This window comes from Lutjanus erythropterus, chromosome 12, assembly GCF_056507025.1.
Source record: "Lutjanus erythropterus isolate fLutEry1 chromosome 12, fLutEry1.hap2, whole genome shotgun sequence".
NCBI lineage: Eukaryota > Metazoa > Chordata > Actinopteri > Lutjaniformes > Lutjanidae > Lutjanus > Lutjanus erythropterus.
This window is the reverse complement of record NC_139328.1, coordinates 24,711,554-24,725,891: the sequence shown is the minus strand read 5'-3', so window position 1 is coordinate 24,725,891 and position 14,338 is coordinate 24,711,554. Positions and strand designations below refer to the sequence as shown.

Below are 14,338 nucleotides of genomic sequence, written 5' to 3'. Positions count from 1 at the left end.
ATAAATAACTTACCGAACATCTAAAGAAGAAGTCATCGTTGAGTCTTGGTTTTGGTTTCTCACTCTATATACTACATGACCTGACATCAACAGCACATTAAAACAAAATACTAGAAGGGCAGCTCCAGAAATTATACTAAAGGGGTGTATACTACGTCATAGTTTGAACCACAGGGGCACAAGCTGCCATGTTTGTCATGTTGGGAATGACAGTGGGACACTTTTTACCTACAAAATAACAACCTTCCAAACAAGAAATGGCACTTTAATTATTAGACCAAGATAATCTTTTAAATATGCACAAACATTGTCAGTTGTGTGGTTTTCCATCACGTCTTTAGTTAACATCAGAGCATTTTATTAGGAGAAAAATAAAACTATGTAGTGAAAACTTTTTCTCTCCCACCGCACCCCCAGAGTCCAGCACTTTCTTAAGTAAACACTGAAACCTCAGATGAGAAGTGAGTAATTGAGGCTCTTTCTTTTACTATCACTGCTAAAGCAGTATCCTGTTTTGGCAGGAAGTAGCAGTGTTTTTTTGTGCAATCTCATTTAGCCACACTTGACTGAATTATGTCCCCTTCCTGCATTTTGTTCGCTTCATTAAAAGGCTCTAAGTGTGACTATTTTGTGTGGCATAAATGTAGGCACTGCCAAGTGTTGAGTAATTAGAAGATGGAAGAGCAATTAGCCTTAGTCATTTGATGGAGGAAGTCTGGAGAATGGAGCTTTGACCAGCCGCTATGAAAACATGGAATGACTGCGACGGCTGGCCAACAGCTTACTGTAAGACTGCTGAGGCTTTTCCCGTTAAAAGTGGGACAATATCGTCAACTTGATTTTATTCAAACTATGGAAAACTTTGTTGTCTTTTTATTTTTTATTTTTGAGCGTTGTCTTTGCACAACTCCTGAATATTTGTTTTATCAGCTAAAGTTGTGTCAGTATAAAAAACAAGTCTGTCTTTTGAAGTTCCAGAGTTAAATATTGCTGTGAAATACATATGTTGATTAAATTACATAATGCTGTTAGCTTTATCAGCACAATTGTTGCAGTAAAGGGGCAAAAGCCAGTTTAAATAAAGTCAGTTTTATTTATATTGCACCAAATCATAGCAGAAGTTATCTCAGAACACTTTTCATCTCTAATATACTGTTTATATAAATATACATGAGTTACAGAGATACAGGAGTTCATCGTTATATGACAGAAAAATCGGGCTGGTGTCTGTTTTGTTTTTGCCCATCAAGCAATTAAAAGGAAAAAATGCCCAATGCAATTTCTTAAGTCTAAGCTGATGCTCTCAAATTAATTCTTTTAGCAGCACTCAAGAACCCAGAGATATTCAGTTTACTGTCACATAAGACAAAGCAAACCACCAAGTCCTCACAAGAGCATTTTCACTTTAAAAGTGATGTAAACAATGGATTATCAAAGCACTTACAGATTAGTTTTCTGTCACTCATCCACCAGTGGATTTCAGGATTCACTTTCTGATGTGATTGTAGATTTTTCCATGCGCCTTTTCTGCATCAGTTTATAGGAGGAATACCTTTATTTATGTAAAGGAAAACACAATTCAAAGTATAATTTGGCTCTCAGGCAACTAGTTTGTCAAAATAAAAGTCCTCTGGTACTTTCATCTTTGACAAAACATGTTCAAACACACATGTTTTAAATATCAAGAGGGACCCATCCCTTAGATTCTCCCTGACAACTGCACCTATGCTGCATTAAACTCTTTTGAGGCAACTGTCGATAGAGAAATATATCTCCTTGTATGATCACTGAAAAGACAGAACGATTACTTCTGAGGGTTGCACACACACACCCACTTACAAAGACGTGACAGCTTATATTTTTAACTTATAGCCAAGACAAAAGAAACATCAGACAAGTATTGTTAAAGTGGCAGGAGTACTTTCAGCAGGTTAGAAATGTGCTGAAATGCTCACACTGTTAACCTGGATTGCGTGCAATGAAAGTGCCTAATATTTACAATCTGCTGCTGGCCAGACTGGGGTCTTGGCCAAAGTAAATCTGAGGAATCATAAGATGATTCAAAGGACAAGAAAGAAAGAAAAATATTACTGTTACACAAAATAATTCTTGACTTTTCACTGTGAACTGTCCACACCAGGGACATAACCAGTCACAAGGACATTGCTTAATTTTAAGGAAGCTAAAAAAGCTATAATGATTAGAAACCACTTAATTTAATTTCTTAACGCATCTCTTGATGCTATAATGAACGACAGAAACTACGTAACAGCCCGATAATCTAATTTCACAACAAACCTTACTATATATGTCTCTGTCATGTACAATATGTGTTGTGTTAGGGGGACACATCTCATGAGAATACAAATCAGAAGGCAGCTGGGAAACGCCAGCGAGCAGTCCCACGAAACACGGTTTCCCAGAGGTCTCCTTGTCAGTCTCAGAGCCCACACAGAGGAGCTATTTTCTTCTCTTTTCCTTAAAAAGCAACAGCGGGAGAAGTTAAATAATGGCCCTCGGTCCCTTCCCATGCATGTACAGTATCACAGCGGCAACGTCTCTATGGTAATATAATTACACACCATGTATTACAGGCAGCCCACATACTGAAGCGCTGTGTATTTTGGTATGCAACTGCTAATTTCCAAACTCAACAAACAAACAATTTTGTTAAGTTGAAGTGGATTGAAATGGAAGTCAAATGGAGCATCGCTTCATTTAATACACAGTTATGAAAATGAATCCACTTCATGCTTTAATGCAGTATAGTGGAACTTGATGTGATAACTACTGTATATATGGAGCTACATTCAGTCTGAGAGAATTATTTTTTAATTTTAGATTTAACTTGTGGACAGTATACCCCTGAGAATCACTCATTTAAAAAGACCACTGTAAGGCTTTATGTTATCACTGCTGCTCTCTTTGATGATAGCTATCTTTTTTATTAATCTCTTTTTTATCTTTTTTCTTTTCAAGCACTTTGAACTGCCTTGTTTCTGGACGCTTCTTTGCTGCGCTGAGATAAAATGCCTCGGCCATCTGCACAAGTCTTTTTATCTGTTATTTAGCCCCTAGATCATAATTTCATGAGGAAACTGGAAGAAGTATATCCATGAGATGCGATAATGTCACTGTAATTTCTCTTGGAGTTACTTATTTAAAGAATTGCTTTGAACAAGTGAAACAGCTCATGAAATAAGGACAATCATACTTGTTTATTTAAAAAGAAAATCAAGTTACTCTGTGTTACCCCTTTGTCTGAAAGTTAAAATACTTGTGTGAGGTGGAATATTTTCAGGATAACTGGCGAATGTGTCCTGAGACTCGGGTCTCTGTTTGTGAGGTTGTTTACTATTCTGCGTATAACTCAATCAGACACAAGACAATGCATTTAGTCTGTCTAGTCATACAATCAAACTGGGAAATTCCCCTCAGACATCAGAGAAATTTTGCCTACTTTAAGCTGACAGCTAATTGCCTTGTTTTAGTAGAGAACTGTCATTGTCTGTGGAGTTTTTATGACGTTAAAAAAACAAAACTGTAGGTGGAGGCTGGGTGAAGCTTCTTACACTGTTTGCAACTGAAGAGTTTCATTTGAAAATGAGATATTCAATGTTTTAATACAGATTACCAACAAAAATATATATATTTAAGACAGTAATCTTAAAGCCTGTCCTGAGAAGACTGTGCTTTAGATAATCTCATTGATTTTGTGTGTTTGTACACACACTGTCCTTAAACAGTGATTACAAAGAATTAAATTACAAAAAAGAAATAACTATAATCAGCTGTTACTCATAATCATTACTTTTGCAGCGTGTAATTAGATTACAGTTTCATTGTCAAGGTTTTGCATGATTACATTTTTGATTACACTGAAACCTTTTTCATGATAACGATGCTCTATGAACTCATCAGAAACGTGTCTGACATACAGGATTTTTAGATAAATATTACACTTTGTGTTGAGCCTGGTGAGAGAGAGGAAAAAAGATTAAGATTAAAATTAAGATTAAAATGACAAATCTGCTCTTTTAAATTTTGGTAAAACAAGCATGTTTCCTGAAATGCTGACATTAAATTGACTCTTTTCAAGTGCTGCATGTACCATGTAGCTATTTTTTAGTCCAGTTGTTATATATTTAATCCTCGGTTGTTCAGTTTCTCATAAAATCTGCTGTTGGTCTTACACAACCTCTCAACCCAGAGCGTTACAAACACACACACACACACACACACACACACACACACACACACACACACACACCACAGGCCACACACTAGTCATTAGTGATGCGGGTGGACAACCGTTAAATTGATCCTGAGCTGGTTCCCACACACTCACACATACACAATGTCTGGTATGCTTTAAATGAGTTTGATGTCACACACACGCACTTCTCATAAAAGAACATCCTGTGGATCAGGAGCGCTCAGTGTGTCCAGCAAACCTAAATTAAACTCCAAATCACATGTCATGCTCCGTCCCTTTCTAGGAAAAGACGGATTTATTGATAATGTGAAAACACATCCGTGCATTAAATCAAAATCAATAAGTAGCATGAAGAGAATCATATGAAAAGCATGAACATCTTTTATAGTTTCTCTTTTTTTTAAAGTGAATTTTAAAGAAAAAAAAGACTTCAGGGTTTCTCATCAAGGCCAAAATGGAACCTAAAATGATCGAGAGGATTTTTAAGCTGTCAGCAGCTCATCTCACCAGGTTTAAGTGGCTATTTGAAGAGAAAATGATCATGACTTAACAATACTTGTCAGCAGTTTACTAGTGCAGGATACCAAATGCATAATGTTCCTGTGAAGGTATTTGTTATGTGGTAGCGAGGCGGCTGTCTGAACAAATGGGGGCTGGCGATCTCTCCAGTGTCCTGCTCTGATTTTTCACTGTCTACTTATGGACGGATCACAGTATAATTAATGAGATCTGAGCCTCTTTTTTCCCATATGCTTCAAGTGAAACATGGTACAGGACAGTGTTGTAATTGTAGGATCATACTTTGGCTGTTTTTGTATAAGTTGGTTATACATTTTAGCTTCAAATTGTATTTTTTTTGGAGAAGAAACTCCAAGATAAGGTTCCTTTTCAGCAGAAAATGTGCCTCTCTTTTACACACTTTGACACGTTAAGATCAACAAACACAACCTAGCGCTTGAGCAGACTGGGGATAAATCAGGCTTTAAAAATCAAAACTTTTGCATCTTCAGAGGTTTCAGTTTCTTTCTGAAGTGTTTTTTGACAGTACTTGTTGTAAGGGGGGGGGGGCTTTTCTCATTTGCGGTCTCCATCTGGATTTTCCATCACAAATCCCCTTCTTTAGCCACGAGACCAGCAGTTCGTAACTTCTTCCATCTGATGTGTCCTGTCAGATGAACTCAATTACTACTACTGTTCCAAAAAATGTTTTAATTCAAATTAAATCTGAACTTTAATTAGAATAGATGTATTTCAGAAGTTATGGTTGTTGAAATTCTATTTACATCCCAACAGCAATCAGTGAATCAAATGCACTGACAGAAAAACAAAAATTATCCCGTATCTGTAGCTGTCGCAGGCTTGAAATAAGCCCATCCAATCATTTCACTCACGTCTACATACCTCCTTACCTGCGCGCACTCTGCCCATGCAGTCATTGCACATGACCAGAGTCTTCCACAAGACTCAGCAGATATATTGCTAAAGCTATAGCGAACAGTAGTGATAGCAAGTTCTTCACAGTTTGGTTTGATTGAACTGGATTTATTCCAACTGTGTTACTACAAGTGTGAAGTGCAGTCATCATCACAACTGTCACATATGAGAGTTCGATCCACTCGAGGATCCACAACTTGTGTTATGCAGCAGGGATAACATGTATCCCCCACTGGGGACACCCCAAGAAATTATTTTTAAATAATTAATGTAATTGGAAATATAATTTAATAGAAGTAGACTACGTGGTATGAACCATGTACATCACTTTCATCTGGTGAAAACAAATACTGCAGTGTTGCACCAGTCGATGTTCAGTGTATGTTCATGACAAACACTTCATCACAGATTAGTTAATGATGTTGATGGTGTACCGATTATAAATGTAGATCAAAGTGAATCAGGAAGTAAGTTTTTACTGTGAAAAGAAATATAGCCCTACCTTAAAACACCTGATTTTAGAATGGAGTTTGGTGTGACTGTCTGCCGATTCAAAGAATGCCCAGAGCAGAGGGTATTTTAACAGTCAATAAATCACATAAATTGAGCTGATCTACCTTCTAATAATGAAAATTGTAAACAGTATAAAGTCAAATAAAAACTGGAGCTAAAACCGACATGTTTTCTATTTCTCTTGACTTGTAGTAAAAGCACAATCAAAACAGACACCGTGGCTACTTTGGACCTTCTACTCTCATTCATAACATGCAGTGTTCAGGGCTCACAGCTGACTTATGTGGATATACAACTGTATGTGTAAATTAAACTGGAATTTCTGTTTTGTCATAGTTACTCGCAGTAGAGTACCAGAGGCAATTGCAGAAATGCCTTTCCTATAATCCTGTCTGAATTTGTCCATTAACTAGTGCTTGTTTTCACTGTGTTTCCAGGTGGATTTGGGGTTTCTCCGATACGTCACAGCCATCGGAACACAGGGAGCGATCTCCAAAGAGACCAAGAAGCACTACTTTGTTCGCTCATACAAAGTGGACGTTAGCTCGACGGGAGAGGACTGGGTGACTGTGAAGGAGGGCTCGAAGCAGAAGGTAATGATGAGTCACTGATGCTGTAACAGCACACAGCTATCTAATATTGATGAGTAATGAAGGACTCTGCATTCTAATCAATGGGGACTGAAGTGTGGGTGGCTGAATCAATGTTTTTCAAGGCTGACAGCCTTTGGCAGCATCACTAATCTGACAGAAAATGAGTGCGCTGAAAGTCTGCTTTACATCCCACTTCTCTCATCAAAATCACAATCCATTTCTTCAGTGGAGCACTGGTCTGGAAGTTGTCTTAAGAACACTGGTTTCTCACTAATCAACACATTGATAGATGTGGTAGAAGTACATTAGGTTAGGAACAAACAAATTGTTCTAGGGTGCTAAATTTGGCTTCCAATGTCCTGTTGAACAGCTTCATTATGTCAGTATAGGTCAGACTAGATTCTACTTTGAGCACAAGATACCAGGAATTTACTGTAGGAAATTTACAGTCAGCTGATTGTTACTGTACACATGTCGTGCAGTATTCAGGCACTTTGAATAACAACATACAGTAGATGTGGGCCAGAGGAATATAATGTAGGCTACTGTGATACAGAAAACAGCCTGCAAGCTCAGTGATTAAAAGTCTTTTTGACCACATGCTGCTGCAAAACAACGCCGCAGCTGATGTTTTTATGTGCATGAATGCAGTGTTTAGACACACTGCAGTCATGTGTGACCTCAATACAAAAAAGCATCTCAAACACAGTAGCTGAGGCAGGAACAGTAGCAGTAATAGAAAGAGACAGTAGAAGCCACAGCAGGTGACATGGCAGCAGTCAAAGTACTGGTAGTAGAGTTACCAGTGGCAGTAGAGGTCACAGTGTTGTAGTAGTGGTTATAATGCCTCTTGTGGCAGCTGTACCAGCACTCATTTCTGTAGCAGTAGTACAATCATAGAAAAACAGCTGTACCGAGATAAGATATTTTGTCCATCACAAAGGAAGTTCTTGTGCCAGATTGCTCCAAAATTACAGTAACATAAGAAGAAACAACGACATAGCATCAAATATTAGGGAAAATATAAAGTATATAGGGAGTAAATGCAAAGAAACTGTGCCTAACTGTGACTAGATAAAGTAAGTGCAAACATGAGCTAAAATAGAAAAAGTAGTCCTGACAATTAAATTGAAAAGTAAGTTGGCGTGATACTGAGAGATAATAAAAAGTTGTATTGCACCAGATAATGAATAGAAAATGGCAGTAACAGTAGCATCACTGATAATATCAGTAGAAGAAGTAACAAAAGCACTAATTCTTAATATTTTCTGCTGTATTTTTTCAGATCTTTCAGGGGAATCACAACCCGACAGATGAAGTGCGCTCCTTCCTCCCCAAACAGACTCTGGCTCGTTACATCCGCATCCGGCCCTTATCCTGGGAACAGGGAATCTGTATGCGCTTTGAGATCTATGGCTGCAGAACATCAGGTAATGTTAGCAAACACACACGGTAGACAAACTCACACATGATGTACATGATATTAGGCCTCACTCCAAAGTTGAACTCTTCATGTATGGATTTATTTTTCCCCACACTTTTGCATATTTCATTCATATATTTCATGCATTTTTTCTTTCTTAATTAACTTTCCCTGTCACCACAGGGAATATTTAAGTTTGATGTAATCTAAATCTTATGTAATCTAACACATATCTATAGACAGCGTGGGTATCTGCTCACACCCACACTCATTTGATTTCTCTCTTCCCAATTTCTAATATATTACCTCGCATTTAAACACTGCAGAAGTGCAGAAGAACAGTACAGAACAGCCACTGGACTTTTTTTTCACAACTACCTATGCAAAACACACAGAGACACACAATACATGCACTTGCTAAAATTAACCTTTTGGCTTAACAATAACTAAGACCAGTTTCCACCATTGTCCATGGAAAATGCTTATTATTTTTAGACTTTTTTTTATCTTATCTGTTTTTTGTAACATCCAAATTTAAACAATGGATGAAGTGAAAAGTACTAAATTTCCTTTATTTAAGCACTTTTACTTTACCCTTTAATTTTTTAACTTCATCAGCAGACCAGCCCTTTCTCCACTGACTGCTGCTCTACAGAATGAAAACTGTTTTGACAATAAAAATATTTTATGTCAAAATAAATATTCCAAGATATGACTGAAAAGTATTGTTCTCGCAACTACTTTTATAACCTTTTTTGCACTTGGATATAGCTTGATAATGTCATATGATGTGCTGCTTTAGTATAGTATAATGTGTGTATATAAATATATATGTATATATATATATATATATATATATACATATATATATATATATGTATATATATACATATATATATATATATATATATATATATATGTGTGTGTTCAGCCAGAGGAAGGCTTAGACCTTCCTGGTGCAACAGGCCCCTATGAGTGTTCTACACGGAACACTCAGGCTACGAGTACAACCTTCGTAGCCACGGGGCCTGTTGGCAACCCGCCCCCCAAGTCATCCTGTAAGGGAGCGGGTTGGCTTGAACTTAGTCTATAATCATCTGCTAGACCTATATATACTAACTTCTGCACCTGTGACATCACTGTGATGTCATCAGCTGTGACATCATCTGTGATGTCATCAACCTTGACATCATCATGTTGTCATGACATCATGATGTCACTGTACATGCTGATGCTTTTGAACTGGTGACATCATCTCTGAGATGACATAACCTAAAAAAAAATATGTGAACTGTAACGTCATCAGTGAGGTAATAAAACAGGCCAACCCTTTTATTTGGTTGGGCAGCTTGTTCTGTATTAGGCATCCTGCAAAAAAAAAAAAAAAAATACAATAATTAAATAAATAAATAAAAGCGGCCTGTATGGCTGTCTCTGACTGGGCGTAGAATTCATCCCTGGTCTAAGTTTAGAGGAAGGCTTCAACAGTGTTGGTGCAGCAGGTCCAGTGGTGGACAAAGTACTCAACCCCAGTACTTGAGTCAAAGTATAGATACTCCTGGTTAAATATTACTCAACTACAAGTAAAAGTTGCTCAGTCAAAATTTTACTTGAGTTAAAGTACTAGGGTTCTTGCTTTTAAAAATACTTAAGTATTCAGAAGTACATGTTTTTAAAGATACTTAAGTATTCAAAAGTACAAATTACAAAGTACATTTTTTAATATCAATACATGCTGTATTGTTTTCATGATGCATTTACAGAAGCTTGTAACTCTGAAAATATCTAATGATGCACTGATGCTTGTAGAACCACTCTGCTACACAAAGCCTATAGAAACACCTATAAAACATTTAGCATAGAAATACAATCAAAACCAAAAAGGACAGCTCTCGTCATTTTCTGATGTAACTGTATTAAAATCACATCATAACATTAGATTGAAGATAACTGTAAGGAGTTCTCCAAGTCTGTTAAATAACTGAGATTTCTTTCTGTCTTCAGAGGCAGTATATACATGAATTATGTGGTATTTTTCACCCCAATAAAAACAATCCAACTTTAAAAGCTACCTGGAATAATGAATAATTATAATAACATCTTGAGATTTAATTTTGTCTTTCTCCTGCCGTCACCATTACCGCTTTTTGTTTGAATGACAGAGGGAGAACTTGCTTGTGCTTGTTACAGAGAGCGCCTGGATGACGTATTTCCACTTCTACATCAGTCCCATTTGAGAGGAGCTACTGTGATTGGTTTCTTTCTGTGAGGAACACAGCATGTGACCAATTGCATTTTAGAAAAGAAAAAACACCAACAGCTGACTTCAAAGATCAGTCGAAAAATAACAACAACATTCCTACAAATGTAGTGGAGTCAAAAGTACAATATTTGACTTTGAAATGTAGTGGAGTGAAAAAAACAAATACTCAAGTAAAGTACAGATACTCAAAAGATGTCCTTAGGTACAGTACTCAAGTAAATGTACTTCACTACTGTCCACCACTGAGCAGGTCCCATCTTGCCCTAAGACCCTTTTGCAACCCGCCCTTGACTGTCATCCTGTAAGGTAACGGGTTGCATTCAACCAGAGGAAGGCTTAGACCTTCCTGGTGCAACAGGCCCCTATGAGTGTTCTACACGGAACACTCAGGCTACGAGTACAACCTTCGTAGCCACGGGGCCTGTTGGCAACCCGCCCCCCAAGTCATCCTGTAAGGGAGCGGGTTGGCTTGAACTTAATCTATAATCATCTGCTCAACCTATATATACTAACTTCTGCACCTGTGACATCACTGTGATGTCATCAGCTGTGACATCATCTGTGATGTCATCAACCTTGACATCATCATGTTGTCATGACATCATGATGTCACAGTACATGCTGATGCTTTTGAACTGGTGACATCATCTCTGAGATGACATAACCTAAAAAAAACATATGTGAACTGTAACGTCATCAGTGAGGTAATAAAACAGGCCAACCCTTTTATTTGGTTGGGCAGCTTGTTCTGTATTAGGCATCCTGCAAAAAAAAAAAAAAAAATACAATAATTAAATAAATAAATAAAAGCGGCCTGTATGGCTGTCTCTGACTGGGCGTAGGATTCATCCCTGGTCTAAGTTTAGAGGAAGGCTTCAACAGTGTTGGTGCAGCAGGTCCCATCCTACCACAAGTCCCCCCTTTGCAACCCGCCCTTGACCATCATCCTGTAAGGGAGCGGGTTGCGTTCAGCCAGAGGAAGGCTTAGACCTTCCTGGTGCAACAGGCCCCTATGAGTGTTCTACACGGAACACTCAGGCTACGAGTACAACCTTCGTAGCCACGGGGCCTGTTGGCAACCCACCCCCCAAGTCATCCTGTAAGGGAGCGGGTTGGCTTGAACTTAGTCTATAATCATCTGCTCAACCTATATATACTAACTTCTGCACCTGTGACATCACTGTGATGTCATCAGCTGTGTCAGCATCAGCATGTGCTGTGACGTCACAGATGATGACATCACAGATGATGTCACAGGTGCAGAAGTTAGTATATATAGGTCCAGCAGATGATTATAGACTAAGTTCAAGCCAGTGCTTGCTCTCTCTCTCGCTCTCTCTCTCTCTCTCTCTCTCTCTCTCTCTCTCTCTCTCTCTCTCTCTCCCTCTCTCTCACTCATTCTCTCTCACTCACTCTGCTGTGGATCAGCCTTATTGTCTCCATCAGCACTCACTCATCTCCCTCCACATATACTTGTGTTTCTTTGCACTGAGTCAGTTGCCTGAACAGACGAGCCTGTTTACATTGTCGTTTGACAGAAATTCGCGTCTTCGCGACAGCGAGCTGATTTATTTCTCGAGTTGCGGCAGCTGTCGCAGTGCATTGTGGGACTTGTAGTATGAGTGGTGGTAGCGCTATTTACCGACGGGCCATTCATAATAGACACATGAAATTATCTTGCGGGCCGTATATAATTGAATCGCGGGCCGGATGTGGCCCGTGGGCCTTAAGTTTGACACATATGCCTTACAGGACGACAGTCAAGGGCGGGTTGCAAAGGGGGGACTTGGGGTAGGATGGGACCTGCTGCACCAACACTGTTGAAGCCTTCCTCTAAACTTAGACCAGGAGTAAATCCTACACCCAGTCAGAGACAGCCATACAGGCCGCTTTTATTTATTTATTTATTTATTTTCTATTTATTTATTTATTTTTTGCAGGGTGCCTAATACAGAACAAGGCGCCCAACCAAATAAAAGGGTTGGCCTGGTGTATTACCACACTGATGATGTTACAGTTCATATTTATTTTTTAGGTTGTGTGAGCTCAGAGATGATGTCACCAGTTCAAAAGCATCTCTGAAACCATCTAATGATGCACTGATGCTTGTAGAACCACTCTGCTACACAAAGCCTATAGAAACACCTATAAAACATTTAGAATAGAAATACAATCAAAACCAAAAAGGACAGCTGTTGTCATTTTCTGATGTAACTGTATTAAAATCACATCATAACATTAGATTGAAGATAACTGTAAGGAGTTCTCCAAGTCTGTTAAATAACTGAGATTTCTTTCTGTCTTCAGAGGCAGTATATACATGAATTATGTGGTATTTTTCACCATGATAAAAAAAAAAAATCCAACTTTAAAAGCTACTTGGAATAATGAATAATTATAATAACATATTGAGGTTTAATTTTGTCTTTCTCCTGCCATCACCATTACCGCTTTTTGTTTGAATGACAGAGGGAGAACTTGCTTGTTCTTGTTACAGAGAGCGCCTGGATGACGTATTTCCACTTTTACATCAGTCCCATTTGAGAGGAGCTACTGTGATTGGTTTCCTTCTGTGAGGAACACAGCATGTGACCAACTGCATTTTAGAAAAGAAAAAACAGCAACAGCTGACTTCAAAGCTCAGTCGAAAAGTAAAAACAACCTTCCTACAAATGTAATGGAGTCAAAAGTACAATATTTGACTTTGAAATGTAGTGGAGTGAAAGTCAGAAGTTTCCAAAAAAAAAATATTCAAGTAAAGTACAGATACTCAAAAAATGTACCTAAGTACAGTACTCAAGTAAATGTACTTCACTACTGTCCACCACTGGATTTTAATATCCAGGAATTTGCATTATAGATACTACAGTGGACCACCTCTGTAACAAATTATATATATTCTATTTTGAAATAATTTTTCTGTTGATCAATGCATTGCTAGTACCACAGAATATACAGTGTAGCTGGAGATCATTTATAGTGATCCTGTCTTCAGGTGAACGTGGTTTTAATGTGGTTTATTCCCCTGTTGGTGATATCATTGTCATAGCTCTTAAATCACCTTTTTTTCCCACCAGGCTCTAATGTATTTTGACTGTCTTGACTGTTTTGAACTTGAATGGATGTAGTCTAAAAGTAATATGTGACTTGATAAATGTTATTTTGCTTTTAGCAATTGTTCCAGAAGTGTGAGACCCCGTGCCTGTTATAGGTTTTGTCCTAGTCTCGTTTAACAATTAGTGAACTTTAAGAAAAAAAAGAAAAAGATATAAGAAATAAAAGAAAAAATGTCCTTTTACAGATGTTACATGCACATCCCTAAACCTGTGATGGATTTTTACACTAAACACTAAATTTATCTCTACAAGGGAATAGACAAAGTAATATTAACACCTCATGTAAAAAGACTCTGGAGGAAACAAGTTTTACCTGCGCTCGGCTCTGGACGCTGGCAGTCCTTTTTCGGACCGTACACTCTCCCCTTAATAACATTTCCTCACTTTTGCACATCATGAATCAAACTAACATCTTTTTGGCTGCTGGATGAGAATCTCCTGCTGCTCTCTGTTGATTTAAAATAATCACCGCTTCCAAGGCGAGCGCAAACTCCCACAGAAGGACACCGTTATTCATTACAGGGGAGCAGAGGAAAATCATGCTGCCTCATTACTCATCCTCTAACATTATATAAACCTTAGTCCTTGATGTGCTACAAGCAACTCTCAGTAGGAGAGCTCCATAAAGTAGATATTAGGTTCTTACTCATCGGAGAACAGGCTGTGGAGTGCTAGACAGGTGATTCAGGAGATATAACGACATGACTGGGAAAGTGTGTGAAAGTACTGGAAACCATAAACTAAATCCACATTTTGACCCAAATTTAATCCAATTTCTAT

General features: G+C 38.1%; 1 protein-coding gene across 1 annotated transcript in view; it reads left to right on the top strand.

Annotated features, from left to right (window-relative positions):
* LOC146318051 (neuropilin-1a-like) overlaps positions 1-14,338 on the top strand; it is a 108,766-nt gene that overhangs the window by 70,517 nt on the left and 23,911 nt on the right. Inside the window, exons 7-8 of the mRNA XM_084731449.1 lie at positions 6,601-6,756; positions 8,042-8,186. Of these exons, the coding sequence (XP_084587575.1) occupies positions 6,601-6,756; positions 8,042-8,186 (301 nt within the window). The remainder of the gene's footprint in view (positions 1-6,600; positions 6,757-8,041; positions 8,187-14,338) is intronic.